This window comes from Paroedura picta, chromosome 3 (genome assembly GCF_049243985.1).
Source record: "Paroedura picta isolate Pp20150507F chromosome 3, Ppicta_v3.0, whole genome shotgun sequence".
Taxonomy (NCBI): domain Eukaryota; kingdom Metazoa; phylum Chordata; class Lepidosauria; order Squamata; family Gekkonidae; genus Paroedura; species Paroedura picta.
In genome coordinates, this window is record NC_135371.1 from 165467984 (window position 1) to 165490929 (window position 22946).

General features: G+C 50.6%; 1 protein-coding gene across 2 annotated transcripts in view; it reads right to left on the bottom strand.

The window, feature by feature from the left end:
• Positions 1-314: 314 nt before the first annotated feature.
• The window catches only part of ITGA5 (integrin subunit alpha 5), a 90015-nt gene continuing 67383 nt past the window's right edge, over positions 315-22946 (bottom strand). For both annotated transcript variants that reach the window (XM_077329255.1, XM_077329256.1), the window contains 14 exons: positions 21644-21798; positions 19492-19629; positions 18920-18987; positions 16597-16747; positions 15740-15832; positions 14934-15013; positions 10095-10175; positions 8929-9034; positions 7743-7895; positions 5732-5833; positions 4492-4605; positions 4026-4127; positions 3432-3554; positions 315-1301 (listed from right to left, as the gene is read on the bottom strand). In XM_077329255.1, the coding sequence (XP_077185370.1) occupies positions 1218-1301; positions 3432-3554; positions 4026-4127; positions 4492-4605; positions 5732-5833; positions 7743-7895; positions 8929-9034; positions 10095-10175; positions 14934-15013; positions 15740-15832; positions 16597-16747; positions 18920-18987; positions 19492-19629; positions 21644-21798 (1550 nt within the window). In that variant the 3' untranslated portion in view covers positions 315-1217. The remainder of the gene's footprint in view (positions 1302-3431; positions 3555-4025; positions 4128-4491; positions 4606-5731; positions 5834-7742; positions 7896-8928; positions 9035-10094; positions 10176-14933; positions 15014-15739; positions 15833-16596; positions 16748-18919; positions 18988-19491; positions 19630-21643; positions 21799-22946) is intronic.

Genomic DNA, 22946 nt, shown 5'->3' on the forward strand with positions numbered 1-22946 from the left:
AAGAGGCACGGCAGAGGAGGAGCAGGGGGGCAGGGAAGCGCGCCTGATTGGCCCTCAGTGGGGGACTGCCATCACCCTGTTGGGGGACTGTCCCCCAGTGAAGGCCAATCAAAGACTCAGCACGTTGCCAAGAGTGTGATTATGATTAAATTTTAGCCAAACAAAAGTATCTGAATTCTGAGAGAGCTGAAAATTTGGGCTCCCAAAATGCCTCCCTGAATCCGGACAGCCCCTTGTCCCTCACCCTTGACTGATCTCTGCAGCAAACCAATCATGCACAGCTGCTGCTGCGTCTGGAAATAAAAGACAGAATGGAAAATGTGGAAGCTTTTATTGCACATGGACCTCTTAAATTAAAAACAGCAACTCTCACCTCCACCACTAGGAGGCGGCGGCAGCTTCCTCATTTCTTTTTTTGTCTGTTTTGTTTTTTTTTTAATAATTAAAGTGGCATCTGAAAAATAAAATCTCTAGCGGATTCCGGAGATCAGTGCGAAGACCGTCGGCAAGTCCGGGCCGACACCGGGCGATGGCTTGGCTTCCTTCAACGTGGCAAATCTTTGGCGTTTTCGGGAGCTCCCCAGCTTCAGTCTCTGTCCCACGTCCTCCCCCGCGGGAACCGGGCTGAAGGGGAGACGGGAAGGGGAGCCCGAGACCCTCCGTCCTGGTCCGCGGAGGAGAAAGACCCGGGTTTGGGAGGCGATTTGTGCTTTTTTCCCTTCTTCCTTCGGCTGAGCTGTCGCGTTTCGGAGGGGTCTGGCAGCTCGGGCACTGTCCAGACGAGCACCCTGGCGACCCCCAAGGGCGGACGGAACAGACAGCTTCGACGTAGGGGGCCTGAGATCAGGCCAGCACCGGCCGCTCTGGCGGCTTCAAGTATTCCCTTTGGCTGGGAACGGACACCCACTGCAACGCTCGGCCAGGGCACAGTGTGTTTGTAAGATCCGAGCCCCAGGGAACTGGGGGAAGAGGGGGCCATCAAGGCTGGTCCAGCGGCCCCTTCACTCCGACGGGCGGAGGGGGGCATTTTGCTGGGCCCCGCCGCAGTCCACGGGGCCCTGTGTTGGTGGCACCGCATCGTCTCTGCCCCGCCGTCGTGGACGCCGCTCTCCCCCGCCCCTGCGCTCACTGCGGGCCGTCCTGGTGCCTCGTTGCAGGGTAGCAGCGGCGACACACATGCACAGCACACACACATGCGGAGGGCGACGCTGGGCCTGCTAGGCCTCCGAGGCTGCCTGTGGCTTCAGCTGAGCCTTCTCCATCGCTGTGCCGTAAGGGAGGGAGCGCTTGAAAAAACCCAGCTGCGAAGGAAACGGAGAGAGCGGGTCAGGGTTTGGGGATGGCAAAGAAGCAGCGGCAAGCATAGGCAGCTTCCCAAACAGACTGGAGAAACAGACGAAGCAAAGCAAGAGTCCGTCAAGGGCTGGGAGCTGCAAGGCATAGGCAGCACGCTATGTCCGGGGCAGTGGTGCTCTAAATCAGGGGTAGTCAACCTGTGGTCCTCCAGATGTCCATGGACTACAATCCCCATGAGCCCCTGCCAGCGGTGCTGGCAGGGGCTCATGGGAATTGTAGTCCATGAACATCTGGAGGACCACAGGTTGACTACCCCTGCTCTAATTTTTGGGTAGTTAGGGGGCAACAGTGGGAGGGATTCTGGAGCTCTGGCCCCACTGGTGGACCTCCTAATGGCCCCTGGGATTGTGTGACAGTGTGTTGGGACTGGATGGGCCATTGGCCTGACCCAACAGGGCTTCTCTTATGTTCTTAAAGCTACTGGTGGACCTCCTGATGGCATCTGAGTTTTGGCCACTTTGTGACACAGAGTTTTGGACTGGATGGGCCATTGGCCTGATCCAAGATGGCTTCTCTTATGTTCTTAAAGCTGCTGGTGGACCTAATGATGGCCCCTGGGTTTGGGCCAGTGTGACACGGAGTGTCGGACTGGAGGGGCCATTGGCCCAACCCAACATGGCTTCCCTTAGGTTCTTAAAGACACAGAGTGTTGGACTGGGGGAGCCATTGGCCCAACCCAACATGGCTTCTCTTATGTTCTTAAAGCCACTGGGGGATGTCCTGATGCCACCTGGGATTTGGCCACTGTGTGACGCAGAGTGTTGGACTGGAGGGGCCATTGGCCTGATCCAATATGGCTTCTCTTATGTTCTTAAAGCCACTGGGAGACGTCCTGATACCACCTGGGTTTTGGCCACTGTGTGACACAGAGTGTTGGACTAAATGAGCCATCGACCCGACATGGCTTCTCTTATGTTCTTATAGATGACAGGGACTTCCATCACACAGAAAAGGTCCCTTGGGCTGAAGACCCTTTTTCTTCTAACAGGTCCTCACAACAGACATTCCTAGCAAACACTCCAGGAGGGTAGCCTGCAATGTTGGTCTGTGATAGGACAGCTGGATTCGAGTCCTTTAGCACCTTAGAGATCAACTAAATTTTCAGGAGCTCTGACTCTTGAACACCCATGCCTAGAAAATCCGAGATTTCATTGTAATTAGAAATACAGGACAGAGATGCTTCTGTGAATCCATCTTGCCAGTTTTAACAATCCACAAAATTTTCAGACTACATGTTTTAATCTCAGGCATTCTGTAGATTCTGGCTGCCTAGTTTTCAGAGAGAGAGAGACAGAGACAGAGAGAGACAGAGAGAGACAGAGAGATCCAAATTCTCCATCACAAAACCAAAATCCTAATTCAGAAGGAATCAGGAAAATTGGGCATGTCTGGGTCTTGGTTACATCTGTTGGTATCATGGAGACATTCAGCTAAATAAAACAGTCTTAAGAGGGTCTGCTTATAAAAGGGAAAGGCCTGTAGTTTTATTGTGAGGGTCAATCGTGTCCTTTTGAGGCTGGCCAACCCAGAGGAAGGTTAAGCTAAATGAAACCTCCCAGTTCGGAGGCCGATTATCGGTTTCTTGGATGGCACAGGTGAAACATGGGATGGCTGCTTCCATCATGCCCTGTTTTCTCAGAGGCATCTGGACGTGAGGCGGATGCAGCCACAAAATGACTGCCAGGAAATAGCAGCAGTTGACCTTTGGTCACAGGGTCAAGCTGTGATGGCAGCTGCTGCTAAAGCCACCTTTCTGAAAATCTCCCAATACCCAGTTAGAAGCCTTGATGGGCAAAAGCCCCACTTGGCCCCTTCCGCTTTCTAAAAACATTTGGCCGGCACCAGCAGAAGGGTGAGTGGGCACTGTGGTGCCCATGGGCACCATGTTAGGGACCCGAGTTTAAATACATAGAGAAGGGAAATGGTGAGGCTCAGCAGAGTCCAGGACAGAGAACTGGACCATCTTCTTGCCACACGCAAGGCATTGCAACCCTGACAGGCATCTGGCCCTTCAGAGATCTAGCACCCCTCCCAGCCCGTCTATCACCCTGCGCCTCCCCTCCCAGCCACCGTACCTTATATAGTACATAGATGAGCAAAGCCAGCAGCAGTAGTCCAATCAGAATGGCTAAGATGATGATCCAGAGAGGAACTCCCTGGCTGGTCTCTGCTTTGGCCCAGTATAGCGACGTTGACACCTATTTGCAGAAAGGAAGAAAATATTTACTTTAGACATTCACCTGCAGTGCCAAACGTCGGGCATCCATCGCAGATTGCAAGGGGACCAACTAGACCTCTTGGTCAAGCGGCTTAAGCCAAATGGAACCTCCAAGTTCGGAAGCAGTATACCTCTATATCTTGGAGGTCAAAGATGAACGTGAGAAGTCTGCTCCCATCATGCCCTGTTTCTCAGGGGCATCTGGATAATCTTTACGGGAAGTCCAGTGCTGGATGCCCAGTCACTGGGAAATTCAGAAGTCTCTGGGGGAGGCGACAGTGAATTTCCTGCATTGAGCAGGGGGTTGGGCTAGATGACCCCTGGGGGTACCTTCTAGCTCTATGTTTCTTTGAAATGGACAGACATGGGCCTGATCCAGAATAGTAACTCTTATGGGCTGGCAGACCTCTCATCTTTAGGAACCAGAAGCCAACCAGGGGATAATACAGACCTTGACGGGGGCGGAGGGGAGTAGTTGAGGCTGGATCCTGTAGGGCACCCTTTGGACGTGATAGGTGGCTTCACACTGGACGGTCTGAGGGTAACTTTCTCGCTGCAAGAGAATAAATGGGAGCAGGGAGAAGATGAGAACAGGCGCAATGGAGGAACACCTGGGGCGGGGAGCGTAGACCTCTTCTGCAGGGTGCCCCTCTGGGAAAAGCCACCCTGGGATCCTTCACTGCCTCCTGAATCCACAGCGCAGGATCAGAGAAGAGAGACTCAGTTCAGGAGAGGGAGGAGGGCCCTGGACAAGCACAACCGCTGTAAGTTGTCTCAAGGGGACATGGGTGCTGCCAGCAGGTGGTATCCAGTAAGCTCTCTCAGATGCAAGGCTGTTGAGGCCCACAACTGAGATTCAACCCCCAAAAGTGAAAAGCAGGGCCTGGAAACTGACAGAGTAGGAGCCCGGCTCTTACCTGGTGGAAGTTCTTGGCCCAGATGCGGAAGCAGAGGTGCAAAGTGGCCCTCTCCTGCCTCTGTAGCGCCCCCATGTGGCATCTCAGCTGGAAGCAATCGTCCCCGTTGCATTTCTGCAAGGCAAGAAAAGCATGAATTAATTCAAAAGAATTTTCGGCTTAACATCCGGAAGAAGTTCCTGACAGTTAGAGCGGTTCCTCGGTGGAACAGGCTTCCTTGGGAGGGGGTGGGTTCTCCTTCTTTGGAAGTTTTAAAGCAGAGGCTAGAGAGCCATTGGACAGAAATGTTGATTTTATGAACTTGGGCAGATTGTGGGTGGTGGGCGGGAAGGGATGTGCCAGCCTTTGTCTCTTGTGGCCCTTCCTTGCATACCCAGGGAATTGCTGATCGCCACTGTGGGATGGTGGGTGAATTTCCTCCATGCCGGACTTATTCCGGAGATTTTTGGTCCGTGTGGGGGAATCATTTGGGCATGAAACTGGGGTCACTGTGGGTAGGCAAGTAGTTGTGAGTTCCTGCATTGTGCAGGGGGTTGGACTAGATGACCCTGTAGGCCCCTTCGAACTCTATGATTCTACAAATACTGAGGGGAGATTCTGGGGGGGGGAGGAGCCTCACCCTCCTCATCCTAACCATCTGCTGCCCCCAAAGACACAAGGTGGGAGCTGAGCCCACTCAAAGGTGGTTAATGGCCAGAAACAGTTTCCGGACTGCCTCAGCAAGGAACGAAATGCAGGGCTGCTCTGCCACTGGACTGCAGTGAGCCAATAGGCTGCCTAAGGAGGTGGTGAGCTCCCCCTCACTGGCCGTCTTCAAGCAAAGGTTGGATGCACACTTTTCTTGGATGCTTTAGGATGCTTAGGGCTAATCCTGCGTTGAGCAGGGGGTTGGACTAGATGGCCTGTCTGGCCCCTTCCAACTCTATGATTCTATGATTCTAAGCAGTGGCTGGACAGAGACTTATCCTGGATGCTCTGGGCTGATCCTGCGTTGAGCAGGGGTGGGACTAGATGGCCTGTCTGGCCCCTTCCAACTCTATGGTTCTATGATTCTATGATTCAATTGCCTTTGCCCTTTGCAGGGTTGCTGTGAAGGGAACATGGGTGGAGGGAACTCCACCTCCCCTCCTGAACGGACACAGGGGAGGGCGGCGCTCAAAGAGAGGACATGCTGGAGCCCCACACAACGAAGTCAGGAAGGGGACGGTCCATTTGAGAACAGGTGAGGAGCCAAACCTACCAGAGTGAAACCGTTCCTTGCAGTGCTGCTGCTCCAGCCTGCGTCATGCCTCTGGACATAGTGCTGATCTTGGCCAGGAAAAGATGTCGGGAGTGGGTCCAGCTAAACAGCAAGGGGAGGGGGGGGACACACACACACAGAGGTTTGCTCACAGCACTTGTCACAAAACCAATAGCCATCTTTTAAGGTGTTTTAATGTGCCGGAGATTTTAAGGGTTCTGCGCTTTTACCATTTCATTGTAAACCGCCGCGAGTCTTTGAGAGCGGCGGTATATAAATCAAAGAATAAATAAAATAAATAAAAGTGCTCCGTGCTTTCAAGCCCCCCCCCCCCCCCAAAAAAAAGAACTTTGGTACCCTCCCCAGTTTCACTGTTCTACATCAGCCGACTAGCAGGGAATAGCCAGTGTAAAATCATCATTTGCTATTTTGTATCAGACAAAGTGAGGCCTGATTCACGAAAACAAAGCTTTTTTTTTTAGAATTGTTTTTAATACCCTGTTTTTCACTGCCTGAAGGAGTCTCAAAATGGCTTACAACTGCCTTCCCTTTCCTCTCCCCACAAAAGGCATCCTGTGAGGTAGATGGGGCTGAGGGAGCCATGATATTACTGCTCTGTGAGAACAGGACTATCAGGACTGTGACCAGCCCAAGGAGGAGCAAGGAACCAAACCCGGTTTGCCAGATTAGAAGCTGCTGCTCTTAATCACAACACCATGTTGGGTGCAGATAGATATTAAAGAGAAAGAAAAAGAAGAGAGAAAAGATTCATAAAAATGAAATGGAAAGGATCCTGGTTTTATCTATGCCAATTTTAAGTCAACTTACTTATCAGTTACACTATTATTATATAGAAGGAATAAAACTCCTTTTTTCTATAAACTCCACAATGCTCAAAACCATACACCACCATTTCATTTTTGTTCTTCTCACACAACAAGTCTGTAACAGGTTTGCCATTATCAACCAATACTAAAGCCCACACTGATGCAGGAATACATGTGATCATTCCTAAAGGTGCCCTAAAGTGGTGGTCCCCAACCACCGGGCTGTGGCCCGGTGCCGGGCCGTGAAGGTCCTGGCACCGGGCTGCAGCTTCCTCTCTCCGCGCCCCCCCCCCTGCAGTAAGAAACTTTCCAGGTCGCAAGCTTGCGGCCCGGCAAGCTTATTACTGTGGGAGGGGAGGAGAGGGAAGCAGGGCCGCGCATGCGCATTGCGCAGCTGCGCATGGGCGGCCGGGCAATCGCCCTCCCTGCTGCCACCAGTCCCCAGCCTGAAAAGGGTTGGGGACCACTGCCCTAAAGGTTTCGGTTTTAATTGGTTGTGTGTACTACAGCTGTCTGAAGACGGTTGAACCTGGATCTGCAGTCGGTTTACTAAGAAGAAGAAGAAGAAGAAGAAGAAGAAGAAGAAGAAGAAGAAGAAGAAGAAGAAGAAGAAGAAGAAGAAGAAGAAGAGTTGGTTCTTATATGCCGCTTTTCCCTACCCGAAGGAGTCTCAAAGCGGCTTACAGTCGCCTTCCCGTTCTTCTCCCCACAAGAGACCCTGTGAGGTGGGTGAGGCTGAGAGAGCCCTGATATCACTGCTCGGTCAGAACAGTTTTATCAGAGCCGTGGTGAGCCCAAGGTCACCCAGCATGTGGGGGAGTGCAGAATCGAATCCGGCATGCCAGATTAGAAGTCCGCACTCCTAACCACTACACCAAACTGGCTCTCATAGAGCAGTTAAAAAGCTAGATTTGAGTCTGGGAGCACCATAGAACCAATAAGATTTTTTTGGGGGGGAGGGATCGGGTCCCCCCCCCCCGGGTTCCCCTTCGTCGGATCTGTTCTACTGCACACCCTCTGAACCTAACTGCAGTTTTTCTTTTAAAGACATTCTTGCTTCTTTTCCTCTGTCCTTTCCATTCTGTATTAAGCCACCCCCCTGTTGGAATTCCAGCCCCTCCAGGCCACATCTTTGTCCATTCCTCTCCGGTTACCGCCCCTCTCTTCGCCTTATTCCTCATTACCTGGAGGCGAGATGGGTTGACAGGGTGGTTGGAGGAGCAATTGGCCCTTGCCAGGTAGCGGGTGACGTACTGCACGTCTCGGCCGTTCGTTCGGATCGGGCAGCTGACATCCAAGATCCCTTCGCTGATGGCGCTCGGACCCTTGTTCCCGAACTGTAGGGCAAAAAGAAGAAAAGGCTCAACAGGGAGAGTAGGAGCCACACCCAGAGGGTAGAAGTGAAGCCCCGGAAGGAAGAAAATGATCCGAGGAGGATAGGCAAGCATGCTGGGGACAGAGAATTGGGCTCAATGGAAGAATATAAGCAGAGCCTGGCTGGAGCAGACCAAAAGCCCACCCGGTTGCATCTATCTCAGATGCTTCCAGGAAACCCACAAGCAGGGCTTGAAGGTCACCACGCTTGTCCACAATTACTCCCTCAGCAACTAGGATACAGAGGTTTGGCAAGGCCAAGTAGCCCTCCCCATGGCTGATTTTGCTCTACAGATGCTTCCTGGCTCACCTAACGTCATGGATGCTTCCTGTCCTCCTAGCTCACATAACACCATGGCCAATTCTTCTCTCCCCACATATCGATGCTTCCTGTCCTCCCCAGTTCACACAGGAATTAGAGATGCTTCCTGTCCCTGCTAGCTCACATCTTGTCCCCACGGTTCATATAGTGCTATGGATCCTTCTTGGCTGTTCAAATAATCTTGTCTGACCGGTTTAGAAAGATGCACTTTGGCTTAGGCCCTGAGCTGGCTCCTCACCAGCTGATCACTGGTTTTACTGGTGCCACACAGAAGTGGAGATGCAGTGGAGACTGAACATCTCGGCCTTTTCCCTAACTAGGGATGAGATGAAGAGTCGCTGTAAGAGAAAGGTGTCCTGACATTTTGGGAGGAAGCCAGAAAGGAAAGTAGAGCAAATGAAAGGAGTCCCGACATGAAGGGCACCCTTCTTCAGCTACAGAAAGTGGCATATTTTGTATTTGTGTGGCAGGGGGGAAGAGAGACGAGAAGGCAAGGAAGGGCCTGAAGCTTCTAAATGTGAGCCTGACATGAACTGCTTTAGGATGCTTAGGGCTGATCCTGCGTTGAGCAGGGGGTTGGACTAGATGGCCTGTATGGCCCCTTCCAACTCTATGATTCTATGATTTTAACTCCCAGGCATATCAGCACCTTCCTCCAAGCTAGTGACACTCACCTCATAGACATGACACATGCCGGGCCCCACATCTTGCTCTCGTAGTACCGCTCGGCCTGGAGCCCAGCCGGAACCTGGAAGACCCAGAGTGTCTGGCTTGGATACTCTGTTGGAAGGACAGACAGAGTGTTCAGTAAGTCGAGATTTACCGGAAGGACCACCTACTCCTGTGTGAACCTACCCTACCACTAAAAGGCCATCTTCCTAGACACTGCTTGAGGTTCCCCCAACTTTCTGGGCCTTCTGGATCATTGCACCAAAACTACAGAGCCCTCTCCCCTGGGAAAGTCACCGTCTTCCACCCGAGGGTGAAAACTCTTCTGTTCTGTCTGGCTTTCCCTCATTGGATTCTTCCTTCTGGCCTTACCTTTTAATGAATGGTTTATGCCTTTTTAATATGGAACTTAAGGTTGGTTTTCAGAAAATTATTCTTATATTAATATGAGGAACCAAGCCCATTGCATTAAGGAATACAACGGATGCTAGATTGGGGGTGGGTGGGTGGGTGGAGTAGAAGAACCCTATGGATGGCCTCTCCCTCCCCCCAGGACCTGGAAAGGCTGCAGGCAGCTCTTAGGGAACTCACTGGCAGGGGCAGCTCTCAGGTGGCAGGGATCTGCAGCCTCCAAGCCTCAGAGGGAAGTGGAAGGAGAAGGGGGTGGTCAGGGGGGAAGGAAGGCGATTGGCTGGCCGCTGGACAGGCAGGAAAGCTGGTTGGAGAAGGAGGAGGCACTCAGGGGTGGGACAGCCACCCTGAGTGGGTGTTAAGCACTGAGTGGCACTTAAGCCATGAGACCAGCTCCTCCTCCTAGGCCTTACCAGAAATATATAGTGGAACAGATATTGTTTAATTGTTAGCTGCCTTGAGTGGGTAGAAAGGCAGCACACGTTTTGTGAATAACGACAACAACCAATGAAATAGCTTCCTATTCAGTTAGGATTTCATCAGATTCAAATCCCAGGAATCTTACGGTCAGAACGTTACTGCGAGCACCTCTGCCCATTGGGGAGAAAAGCGGCATGTAGCTATTTAAACAAATATAACCTATAATTTATCTCTTTCCAGTCTCCAGGCTGGAGGACACAACGGGCAGGTGAGACTGTTCTCCCGCATCCCACTTGCTCAGACCTTAAGCACAGCCCTTTTCTCAGGGCATCCCACTCACTCGTGAGTCGTAAGATGGACGAGAGATTCCACACGCAGGGGGAGAGACTTCAGCTCGCTGTGGGAGTTGTTGGCGTTCTTGCTGCGGAGAAACAAGGCACGGTCACGCGAGACCTTGGGGAGGTCGTACAGCATACGAAAAGCTCACAATCAATAATTAATATTTATTTTGCGGTCACAGGCCAATAAAACAGTGGTCCCCAACCTTTTTCAGTCTGGGGACCAGCGGCAGCAGGGAGGGCGATTGCCTGAACGCATGTGCCGTGCATGCGCTGCTGAAAACACGCATGCGCGGCACTTTTGCGCATGCGTGTTAGTTCCGCGCATGTGCGTTTTCAGCTGCACATTGAGCATGTACGCATGCACGGCCCTGCTTCCCTCTCCCCCCCTCCCACAGTAAGAAGCTTGCCAGGCCGCAAGCTTGCGGCCTGGGAAGTTTTTTTACTGCGGGGGGTGGGCGGGGAGAGGGGGCCGCAGCCCGGTGGTTGGGGACCACCGCAATAAAATGCAAAAGTAAAACGAGACGTTATAGCAGTAAGACAATTGAAATATACAAACTAAATATACAATTAAGGAACACACCATAAAAGCTACTAGCCTAAAAACATAGGTATACTTAGAACGGCTATATGTTAGTGACCCAACATTTCCTTATTCTAGAAGCCAGCCAAGCAAATCCTGCAACTTTGTTAGTTAGAAGACTGTTTGAATCTGATAACAACAGTTGCAGGCGATGTTTTCTCAGGCTGTGAGGGCATCCTATAAATCAGTGGTCCCCAACCTTTTTATCACCAGGGACCACTCAATGGTTGACAATTTTACTGAGGCCCGGTGTGTGTGGGGGGGTAGTTTACTCCTCTACTCTCAACCACTGCCCTAACGCTCTTTGATCGCTATGGTAATGTTTAAACATCCCTTCAAAATAAGATACAGACACGCCACAACAATGAACATAAGGAACATTTTATTTTCATGGAAATTTTAACTCATGACAATGACAAATCAATGGGAATCCTGAGCTTGTTTCTCTGCAACGAGATAGTCCCATCTGGGAGTGATGGGAGACAATGACACCCGAAGTGGGTTGTAAAGGGCCGGGGGGGGGGGAGGCATCCTTCGGGGCCCACCTCCATTTAGTCGAAGGACCACATGTGGTCCGCAGTCTACAGGTTGGGGATCGCTACTATAAATGTTGGTACTAATGCACCTGTGCGAATAGGATTCTAGAATCTGCACTCAAATAAGACGTGTTCTGTGGTCTCATCCTGACCCTCACTGCAAATACAGAGCCGTTCCTTGACTGGGAGTCCATCAAATTTCCCACTCGAGTCTGCAGAGGGTATGGCATTGTAAGGAAGGAAGGTGAAGATCTCCTGTGCTTGGGGTTTACAACTTTGATTAGGTATTGCATCAAGGTGTTCCTGATTAAAAGATCTTGCCTAAAAAGTGGATATTGCTGAGATCATCCGAAAAGCTAACAAAACAAGAGCCAGCTTGGTGTCGTGGTTAGGAGTGCAGACTTCTAATCTGGTGAGCCGGGTTTGATTCTCTGCTCCTCCCCCACATGCAGCTAGCTGGGTGACCTTGGGCTCAACACAGCACTGACAGAGCTATTCTGACTGAGCAGTAATATCAGGGCTCTCTCAGCCTCACCTCCCTCACAGGGTGTCTGTTGTGGGGAGAGGAAAGGGAAGGTGATTATAAGCTGATTTGAGACTCCTTCGGGTAGAGAACAGCGGCATATAAGAACTGACTCTTCTTCTTCTTCAATGCAAAAGGTCATTAGGAGGATTCTCTGGTCAGGACTTGAGCCTGTGGTGGCTGTTTCCTTCTTCAAATGTTAGACCAGCGGTCCCCAACCCCCAGTCTGGGGACCAGCACCAGTCCATGGTTCAGTTGGTACCACGCTGTGGCTCCTCGTCCTCCTTCCCGGCTGCTGCCTCGGGGGCTGCTCTGCCACTCTGCCTCCGGCTCACCTTTGGTGCTCTCCAGCAGCCGCCATGGCTGGGGCTCCCCCTCGGCGTGGCACTGTGCAGCTGCTGCTGGCAGCACCCCCCAGCGGGCGGCGGGAAGTCAGGGGCACCGGAGGGAAAGCATGTGGAGCAGGGGCTTAGGTGGCCATGTCCCTCGGCAAAAGACTACCCCCCCCCCGGGCCTCAGTAAAATTGTCAAGCATTGACCGGTCCCCGGTGATAAAAAAGGTTGGGGACCACTGTGTTAGACATTCACGAGAAGCTGCAAGCCAGGGGGGCTCACTCATAAGTATGGACACCCAACTAAATCACACTCAGTGCCTTTAGACAGTCTTTTCCAGACTGACATGCGGAAAGTCCCAGAGATTCCTTACGATGAAGATCAGAAATGGTAACCTTCTCCAGAAGACAGCACAGCTGTGACCCTCTGTCTCTTGCAAGGTTTAGCTGGGGAGGGGGAGAGATGCTATAGAGCTGGACCGCAGCTTGGAAGGGGGAAGGCTGCCTCCAGAAAAATCTTCATTAGAAAGAGGGCACTTTGTCAGATTTCTTTGTGAAAGGGGAGTGTGATGGACCGGCTAGGTTCCGCCTCTCCAAAAAGCGACCACTAAGAACGGATGCACTGTTGGGGGGAGGCGGTTGGAAAAGGGCAATCATGGGGGAGCAGAGGGGGGGCCCCGGCAGAGCAAAACAGTGGCCAAGAGCTGCTTACAGCTGGCTGGCTGGAATCCATTTCTAACAAAGGATCCCCATTGCTGGAACAGGGAAACAGTTCACAAGTTCATCCTAACTTCTACCTGACTTTCTATAGCGTTATGTGCAACCCATAAATAAAAGTCAACTCCTTGTTGGTTGGAATCCGGGGGCTGTGTTTCTCAGGGAAAGATGGAAGGATGGGAGGCCCACCAGGGCAAAAAAAAAAAGGAATAAAATTGGTGCAGAGGGAAATGCGATATTTATTAGTTATACAACCCTTACTTGTTTCCCATACAGCTTTCGTCAGGGGAAATCTTTTAGAATGTTTTGCATGTAAGAGAACAGAATGAAAAAGAATGGGAAAGATACTCTGACAAAGCTATATGCAAAACACACAGGGGTTCTATAACTAATAAGTATCTCATTTCCCTCTGCACCATTTTGTGTTTTTCAGGGAACGGAACACATGTAGACACGAGTTCAGGTGCGCAGCTGTGTCTGTTTGAAGCCGCAGCACAAAATTTGAGTCCGGTGGTACCTTTAAAACCAGCAACGTTTTATTCTAGGCGTGAGCTTTCATGTGCATGCACACTTCCTCAGACTTCCTCACACTTCTTGAGGGAGAGTGCATGCACATGAAAGCTCACGCCTAGAATAAAACTTTGCTGGTCTTAAAAGGTGCATTGGACTCAAATTTTTGTTATACCCACACATGGAAAATATTGGTATACCCATCCATCCACCCATCTATCCCAGGGGTAGTCAACCTGTGGTTCTCCAGATGTCCATGGACTACAATTCCCATGAGCCCCTGCCAGCAAACGCTGGCAGGGGCTCATGGGAATTGTAGTCCACGGACATCTGGAGGACCACAGGTTGACTACCCCTGCGTCTAGTGGAGACACCTGGAAAGTCACTGCCATTCTGGATGGATGATACTGACCTTGATTTAGTATGAGGCACCTTAAGGCCTTGATGGATTCGCTCATGGGAATTGTAGTCCATGGACATCTGGAGGACCACAGGTTGACTACCCCTGATCTATCCCATCCATCTATCCATGCAGGAACCCACTTATCCTATCCACCCATCCAAACATCCATCCAAGCATTCACCCACCTATCCTATCCACCCACCCACCCATTCCCGACCCCAATGGCTTCACAAAGTGTTTGAGTGAGGCAGATATAAAATGAGACCGGGCTACCCTGTCTCCCGATGCCTCTGTAACGGGTGATAGCCAGGCCACCTTGCAATCCTGAACTGGAGAAGAGGGGAGGTATAGAGGGTGGAAGGCATGCTGTGTGGGTACAGAAGGGGAGTCACAAACGGCACAAATAATTTATGTGATTTGGGTTGGTTTATGAAGAAGAGTGGGTTCTTAGAGGCCGCTTCTCTCTACTCGAAGGAGTCTCAAAGTGGCTTACAGTCGCCTTCCCTTTCTCTCCCCACAACAGGCACCCTGTGAGGTGGGTGGGGCTGAGAGAGCCCTGATATTACTGAAGAAGAAGAAGAGTTGGTTCTTATATGCAACTTTCCTCCACCTGAAGGAATCTCAAAGCGGCTTACAGTCACCTTCCCTTTCCTCTCCCCACAACAGACACCCTGTGAGGAGGGGAGGCTGAGAGAGCCCTGAGATTACTGAAGAAGAAGAAGAGTTGGTTCTTATATGCCGCTTTTCTCTACCCGAAGGAGGCTCAAAGCGGTTTATAGTCGCCTTCCCTTTCCTCTCACCACAACACTTGTGAGGCTGGTGAGGCTGAGAGAGCCCTGATATTACCTGTGAGGTAAATGAGGCTGAGAGAGCCTTGATATTCCTGCTTGGTCAGAACAGTTTTATCAGTGCCTGGTGAGCCCAAGGTCGCCCAGCTGGCTGCATGTGGGAGAGTGCACAATCGAACCTGGCTCACTAGATCAGAAGTCTGCACTCCTAACCACTACGCCAAGTTAGGCTCTTATGATGCCTGATTGCTAGAACTGTCCGTGAGCTGACCTTGCACTTTTAGGTCGTTGTTGTTGTTGTTAGGTGTGAAATTGCGTCCAACCCCTCGCAACCCCATGGACAATGATCCTCCAGACCTCCTTGACTTTTAGGTCGGGGAGTCACTATGGGGACAGAGAAGAGGGACAGCCCGGAAGGATGTCTGGGGAGTCTTCCCTGTCTTTCTTACCTTTGGATCTGGAAGTCAAACTGAATGGACTCCTTTGTATCGGCGAGGCGAGGCACAGTGAAGCGCAGGCCACCCCACAGCTGAGGAGGGAAGCAGAAAAGAGGAGAGTGAGGATCTCGGACCTGTGGTGCCTTTCTCACCAATTCACAGTGGTGAGGTGAGAACAAGGAAGCAAGGCTAGGATGTGGTCAAGCAGACAAGAAAGGCTCAGGCTCCCTTCCTTCCTGGTTATCCTCTGGGCATAGAGCAAGAGTCACTGGGGGAGTAGCTATGAATTCCCTGTATTGTGTAGGGGGTTAGACTAGATGATCCTCAGGGTACCTTCCAGCTCTGTTTTCCTCTGTTTCTAACTATACCAAAACTGGAACGTCCTATTTGCCCATTGTAGAAAATGCTGCCCACTTGCCAAAGTGGTATCCCAGAGCTGCCGTGTACCAATAATCCCGAAACCAAACGCTGAAAGATTAGTGCGCCACAAGAAATGAATAAATTAATTAATTAAGGGTTCCTGTCATTCCAGTGTGGCCATACAGGAGAGAGTGCTCACTGCATCTCTGCATGAGTCACTGCCTTGCTTCTATTCAGCTGGTACTGGGGGTGGTATTCAGCTTCCTGAAGGGGACACTGGTTAAGTCTAAACCTTTCTTCCCATGAGGCAGTCGTGCCCCCTAGACATTCTACGCTGTTCCCACACCCCAGACAAGCATTCCTTCACCCCTGCAAGGGCTCTCCCACCCCTCTAGGGCAGTTCTGCAAACCTGTTCTAGTAAGATTGCCCACCCTGGCATGGAGTGTGGCATACTCACATTGGCGCCTGCCTTCATTGGATTGCCAAGGTCACAAATGACAACGTTGGTCTCGTTTACTGTGTCGTACCTGCAGCTCAGGCTATTCATGTTCTGCCAAGAAAGAACCAGAGAATCTTGTTATTCGAAGAATCAGATTGTTGGCTGGTTGTTCCGCAAAGGAACTGGGGAGGTGGGGGGGGGGGGTGTGGGGCGGAGGGTGGGCCTGGAATCTGTACACTGATCAGTAGATACTTTTCATTTGAAATAACTGATGTGTGTGCATCTAACACAGTGCAAGAAAACGTTTGCAGCACAGATAGCATAATAATGATGATGACAACAACAACCAGGGACTTTTTGCCCCTGGCCCCGGCCTGGTGAAATGCTCTGCCCCCTGGGATCAGGGTCTTGCGGGACTTAATCAGTTCCGCAAGGCCTGTAAGACGGGGCTGTTCCACCAGGCCTAGGGCTGAGGCCAGGAAAACAACACCTATAACAAGAAATCGGCTGGATTCCCTCGGGAAGTTTCTGCAGAAATATAGAAGGAAGACCAGTTCACCCAAGAACAAAAAAAAAGCCCCTCAAACACTGAAATTGAATCAGGCAAACGTAAAGTGAAAAGTGTAGAATTGTTTTCATTCATTTAAATTAATTTGTGCTTTTAGCCTGTTTATGAGGTGTTTTATTATGTGGTATTACCTGCCCTGAGCCCCTCAGGAAGGGCAGGTTAGAAAAATAAGATTGTTTTTGCTGTTGTCATAAAGATGCACTAACAGAGGCCTTGCTTCATGAGGACTACTGTCCCTAAAGCTTTTTCCCAGCTGGAGGGATACACTTGTCTGGGAGTGGAGAGCGCTCTTTTTTGAAGCACCTACCCCCTGGGCCCGTAGGACTCCTGTGTACTCAGCCTCCGGTGGCATCGTCACATGGAGCTCAGCTTCATAGGCACCTCCTTCTCCACGATTCTCTGCGTGGAATGAAAGGTTCAGCGCATTCTTGTCCCCCAGATACACGGTGTTATGATCCCTGAAAACGGTTAAGAAAAAGAGTGAGAACGCCAGTCATGACGGTCAACTCCAAAGCGACCATTCGAGCATGCCAGTGGGATGGACAAAGGGATGTGGTAATCTATGAGGGCTTAGATCTCAACCTTCCTAGGGCCACGACCCTTTAATCCGGTTCCTCATGTTGTGGTGACCCCTAACCCTAAAATTACGCAAGGGTTCTTTCACAGGAATTAACCCGAAACTGACCAATGGCATGAAGATCCATTGCTCATGATTATATATAAATTGGGTTTCCCCCCGGGGTTTCTCAGTTCAGTTCTGACTTTTGTCCCGCCATGCCGATCTCGCTCTTTCCCGCTGCTCCAGACAGATGCTCTATCTCAATCTACCCTGCAAGGCTGTTGTGTGGATGGCGTTCCCCCAGCCAAGCTGCTTGCCTTGCCATGAACCGGTGAAAGGGTCGTTCGACCCCCAAAGAGGTCCCGACCCCCAGGTTGAGAACCAGTTTGGTGTAGTGGTTAGGAGTGCGGACTTCTAATCTGGCATGCCAGGTTCGATTCTGTGCTCCCCCACATGCAACCAGCTGGGTGACCTTGGGCTCCCAACAGCACTGATAAAACTGTTCTGACCAAGCAGTGATATCAGGGCTCTCTCAGCCTCACCCACTTCACAGGGTGTCTGTTGTGGGGAGAGGAAAGGGAAGGCGACTGTAAGCCGCTTTGAGCCTCCTTCGGATAGGGAAAAGCGGCATATAAGAACCAACTCTTCTTCTTCTTCTTCTTTACTGGCTTAGATCAATCTACATTCTCTTCCACACTCCAATATAACTCACATGTAGGCCAGAGAGTACCGGAGAGTTTCAGAGGAACTTTTTAATATCAGGTATGATGCTCCCGTATTTCTGACCAGCTCACCGATCTTTCATGCACCCCTATCAATTAAACAGGCCTGAATACTAAACTGGACACGTCAGAAAGAAATTCCTTTGCATCTGCTGGGCCTGCAAAATGGAACTCGTCCGCCAAGTTTTCAGTTGGGGTCAGTGATCCGTTAATCTCTACTGAGCCCCCCAGACTGCCATCAAAACGCTCAATGGAATGACTGGAATGAGCTGAAATTCCAATGCACTGCATAGCGGTCAATTACGGTTGAATGTTTTAATACTGTGGGAAATTTAATGCGATAGATTTTAGTATAGTTTGTATTTTGTATGATACATGAATTAACTTTGTACAGTACTATGAGGTTCAGTGCCCGGAACCATCTGGGAGGGCAGTATATAAATCTGATAAATTATAATAATGCTAAATAAAAGACGCTAAATTGACTGGTGGCAAGAATATGGCTTAGGTCATTCCTGGAATTACAACTCATCTCCAGCCAATGGCTGCTTTGGAGGGGGAATTCTACGAATTATGCCCCACTGAGGTCTGCCCCTCTTCTCCAAGCCTTGCCCTCAAACTTCTACGGTTTTCCCAACACTGAGTTATCAACTCTACAGCTTACCCTTCATACAGAAGGGCAGAAAAGTCAGAAACCATCATGGGATAGAAACAAACAGGACAAATTAACATCCGTCCGCTCATCCATCCCCAAGGAGTCTAAGTGACTTGAATTTAAAGCCAGAAGAAGAGACACTTAAATGTAATCCCCAACACATCCAGCCGACTGCTGTTGAGTTTCTATCAGCTTCTTCCCTCTCCGGGAACAGGAACAAGAAACGGAAGCCAAATCTGGCTCACAGAAGGAAGTCTCGAGCAACGAACAAAACCGTTTCTCCAGCCTCAACGGTCATCAGTGGTTCTGCGGGCCACGCCCACTTCTGGCCACACCCACCACTTATGACAGGAACGCAGCTCTGTGATGCAATCGCTGCTTGCGATCCGTATCCGAGGGAGCGGGGTGAAGGGAGAATCAGCTGCAGAGTGAGATCCCCATTGCTGAGTGGGGAAGGGCAGGGCGCCATTTTGGACCCCGGTAGCTTTTGATTTGGTACTTCCATTTCAGGAGAGGACTTGACGGGGGGGGGGGGGGGAGCAACAGGTCCTTCTAGGCACCAAAGAAGGGCACGATGACCCAATTTTTGCTGCCAATGGTGTCTGTGTACGAGTGTGTGTGTGTCTGGGGGGGGGGAGGGAACCTGGCTACGATCTTATGGATGGAGAGCAGCAAGGGTCAGTGGCCTTCTTACCCAAAGACTTCAAGCTTCAGATCGGGGACGCAGACATTGTCTTCACCACAATCGAGCTGGATCTGGGCCTGGCAGGGAAAGAAGACCAGATGTGAGATGGGTGCATCCTCCTTGGTTCATCTAGGGTAGCGATCCCCAAGCTGTGGACCGCGGACCACAAGTGGTCCTTCGACTAATTGGAGGTGGGCCCCGAAGGATGCCTTCTCCCCCCCCCCCCGGCCCTTTACTTCATCCCCCCCCAGCCCTTTACAACACACTTCATTGTTGTGGCATGTCTGTATCTGGGTTCTGGCAGTCAACTAATACACCATATGTGAGCCAGTGGAACCAGTGTGGTTCAGTGGTTATGGCGCTGGACTAGGAGTGGTTGCAGTGCTGGGTTCGAATTCTCACTTGGCCATGAAGCTCACTGGGAAACCATGAGACAGCCAATGGGTTGGATTCAATGGATTCAATGGACAAAAGGACGGGGTGATATTGTTAATTCCACTGCAGATTCCCGACTACGAGTTAACAGCTAGCAGCCAGGTCCAGCCCCACCGGACACTTCCCCTCTCTTGGCCTGTCAGTACCTTCTGCTCGATGTGGTCGTGGGTGAGGTAGTTGAGGATGGGTTGCAGCCCATGGGCATCTAGCGGGGCCTCTGGATCCAGCGAGAAGTTGAGCGACAGGTAGATGGGGGAGAGCTTGTCCCGGAACTCGGACTCATTCTGTTGCGAAGGAGAAGAGCCAGTGAGCCGTGTGTGCTTTTAAAAAAGCACACTGGAACCTCCAAAGCTCAGAGCATGGTCTCCTAATGCAGGGGTAGTCTCCAAGTGTCCACGGACTACAATCCCCATGAGCCCCTGCCATCATTTGCTGGCAGGGGCTCATGGGAGTTGTAGTCCGTGGACATCTGGAGGACCGCAGCTTGACTACCCCTGCTTAGGAAGGGTGGGGTAAACACGCTAGAGCAAAAGTAGTCAACCTGTGGTCCTCCAGATGTTCATGGACTACAATTCCCATGAGCCCCTGCCAGCGTTTGCTGGCAGGGGCTCATGGGATTTGCAGTCCATGAACATCTGGAGGACCACAGGTTGACTACCTCCGTCCTAATGCACTTCTGCAAGACCATGAAGACCTTAAAGCAGACCTGCATTGTCTGCAGAAGACAAGAGCAAGAGTCTCGCACCACCTTAAAGAATAACACAATTCGTGGCAAAGATTGACCTTCTTAGTTTCTTCTGCTTTAAGATGGGATTGACTGTAATGGCTATTAAACCGTGGAAGGCCTGGTGCCAATGACAGCCTTCCTGATGGCTCCCGTGTGATTTTAGAAAGGGGGGCAGGGGGGGGGCTTCTGCCCAGCAAGGCTTCTGACTGGCCACTTGAGTAACTTTAAAAAAAAAGTTACTTTGGCAGCAGCCGCTACAGCTGCATTATGATCTTCACGGGTCGACTGAAGTTAAGCTGCGGCAGGCATTCAGGTCCGGGTGGAATCAGCCCAAACGCGATCTGGCGTATCCTGAACCACCCGAATCCGAGTATCAGTACTTGGATTCGGGTTCTATTGATTTTGGAAGGCCATTTATCCCCACCTGATTTGATGAAAAAAGCCTCTCTGCCAGTCAGTTGTTTGTCGGGCTGGGGTGGGTGGGCTGGGAGGGATCAAACTGCCCCCCCCCACCCCCATGGCTCAAGCCGATCTGGCCCAGAGACTTCTCTCCGTGGATCTTTGCACAGCCCAACAAATAACCGATCCCCAGACAGGCTTTTCTCCCCTGTTTTTCAGGCATCGATTCAGGAACCCAAAACAAAAGCCGAATCGATCCGGCTCAGGCCCCGAATCAAACTAGGGGTCATGGTTCAATTAGGAAACTTTAAAAAAAAATCCTGTTTTAGTTTTAGTTTTGCCAAGCTGAATGCCTCTACTCCCCGTGCTTCATCAGAATGCCAAATGGCCTGCACGACCACAAAGGCTGGGGATCCTGGGCAAGGGTCCACATGGCGCAAGCAAGCCCAAGATATTGGGGTGGGTCAGAACCCCCCTGGTTCTTCTGCCATGATTAATCGTTGCCTGCCCTGTGATGCTTGCTAGCTGCATGTTTTCAGCACCTCAAGGTTATTCCAATTTGTTTGGTTTATAGCTGCTGGATTCCCACTGCAATTCCTCACCTCCCCCTCTCCTCCCCTCTATCCTGCTCCCTCCATCTAGCCTGTTGGTTTCCCTTTGTAGTTAGGGATCTGCTGTGTTACGTCTTCCTTTGAAATGCATTCCCTTTGTGTTTAATAGACCTGACTCATGCCTATAACCCTCAGTTCAGTCTATGTTATTTGAACGGATGTCTTCTTTCTGGATTAAAGAAACTTTCTTGTAAAGAAGTTCGGCTTATTGGGAAATCGGGCACTCTGACAAGGTGGAGCTCAGAGGTACAACAAATGTTAGGCTCATTCCTGGCCTAAAAGTGGCTCAAGTGGCAGGGCTGGGAGAGAGCTTTTATTCTGCTCAAGCATTTTGGGAGCCAGTAACACCAATCCAGACCAATGGTCTGATGATGTTTCTGGCAGTTTCACGTGCAAACAAACCCAGAAACCGTCATTACGTTGATGAACTGGGAGGCGCAACTGGTGCAAATCATACCCAGGAGAGAACGCAGTGGACGAAGAAACAAATGCAAACTTGTGCGCTCCCAAGGGAATGTACACAGGGGAAGGAGAGAGCCTTTGGTTTGAAATGCAACTCACCCGGAGGTAGATCTTCATTTCACGGCACTCTGCATTGGCACCGTTGCGAATTTGGACAGTCTGAATCAGATGGGGCTGGTGGGAGTTCAGGAAGAGCGCCCGCTTCACTGCCCCCTTCTGCTTGTGGCGGTCGAGGTGGACTTCCACAGTGAACCCTGCTCACATCAGACAGAGGGAAAAGAGGGTGTTCAAGGGAGCTTCAACACTATGTCATTAAACACAATATCAAATAATACTAAAATGCTTTAGGATGCTTTGGGCTGATCCTGCGTTGAGCAGGGGGTTGGACTAGATGGCCTGTATGGCCCCTTCCAACTCTATGATTCTAAAAAGTATTAAATATTAAAATGAGGTGAAATACCTGAGAACAGTTTTTAGGATCCCTTATGAGTCAAAGAAACTCACAATACTTTCATAATACTTTGAAATTCAAATACTTTTGCCACCTCATGAGAAGGAAGGAGAAGAGCCTAATGCTGGGAGCGATCGAGGGCAAAAGAAGAAGGGGACGACAGAGAATGAGGTGGCTGGATGGAGTCACTGAAGCAGTAGATGCAAACTTAAATGGACTCTGGGGAACGATAGGGGACAGGAAGGCCTGGAGGATCATTGTCCATGGCGTCGTGATGGGTCGCACACGACTTTACACCTAACAACAACAGGAGTCAGAGAATCTTCACCAGATACTATGGACTGGCTAAACAAACTAAACAGAATGGACTGGCTAAATAGGACAATGGCAAAACTTGCAGATCTGATTCTCAATCAACATCGGAATTCAGAAGAAAATGGAATCCAATATTAGATTATATGGGCCGATAAAAATGGACCGATATGGACCGACTTCGCACCTAACAACAAGTATTTCTCTCTCTACTGAATAAAAATGTATACAAAAAAAAGGTGAGATTCAGTGTTTGCCACCCAAAATGTGGGTCACAGGCCCCAAAGTAGGTCCCAAAACAGTTTGAGGTGCCCACTACCCAGGGTGTTGTCCAGGATTTCCAGGGCTCACGGGCTCCTCTGTGGAGACTCAAGATAAAAGAACCAGATTTGAGTCCCTTCTTCTGCCCCTGACAAAGACTTAGTACCGGCCAATGATTGAGACCACGGAGGACGTCAATTAAGCAGGGAGCCAGAAATGGACAAATCCATCATCTGTGTAATTCTCCCTGGAGCCCACTAAGATCATTGCTGCCAATTGCAACATCTTCCCACTGTAAAGCCTAACACCTTCATCTTGAAAAGAAAGCAAGAAAATAATACTCTATTGGTATCCAGCTTTGATTTGCCAATAATCCAA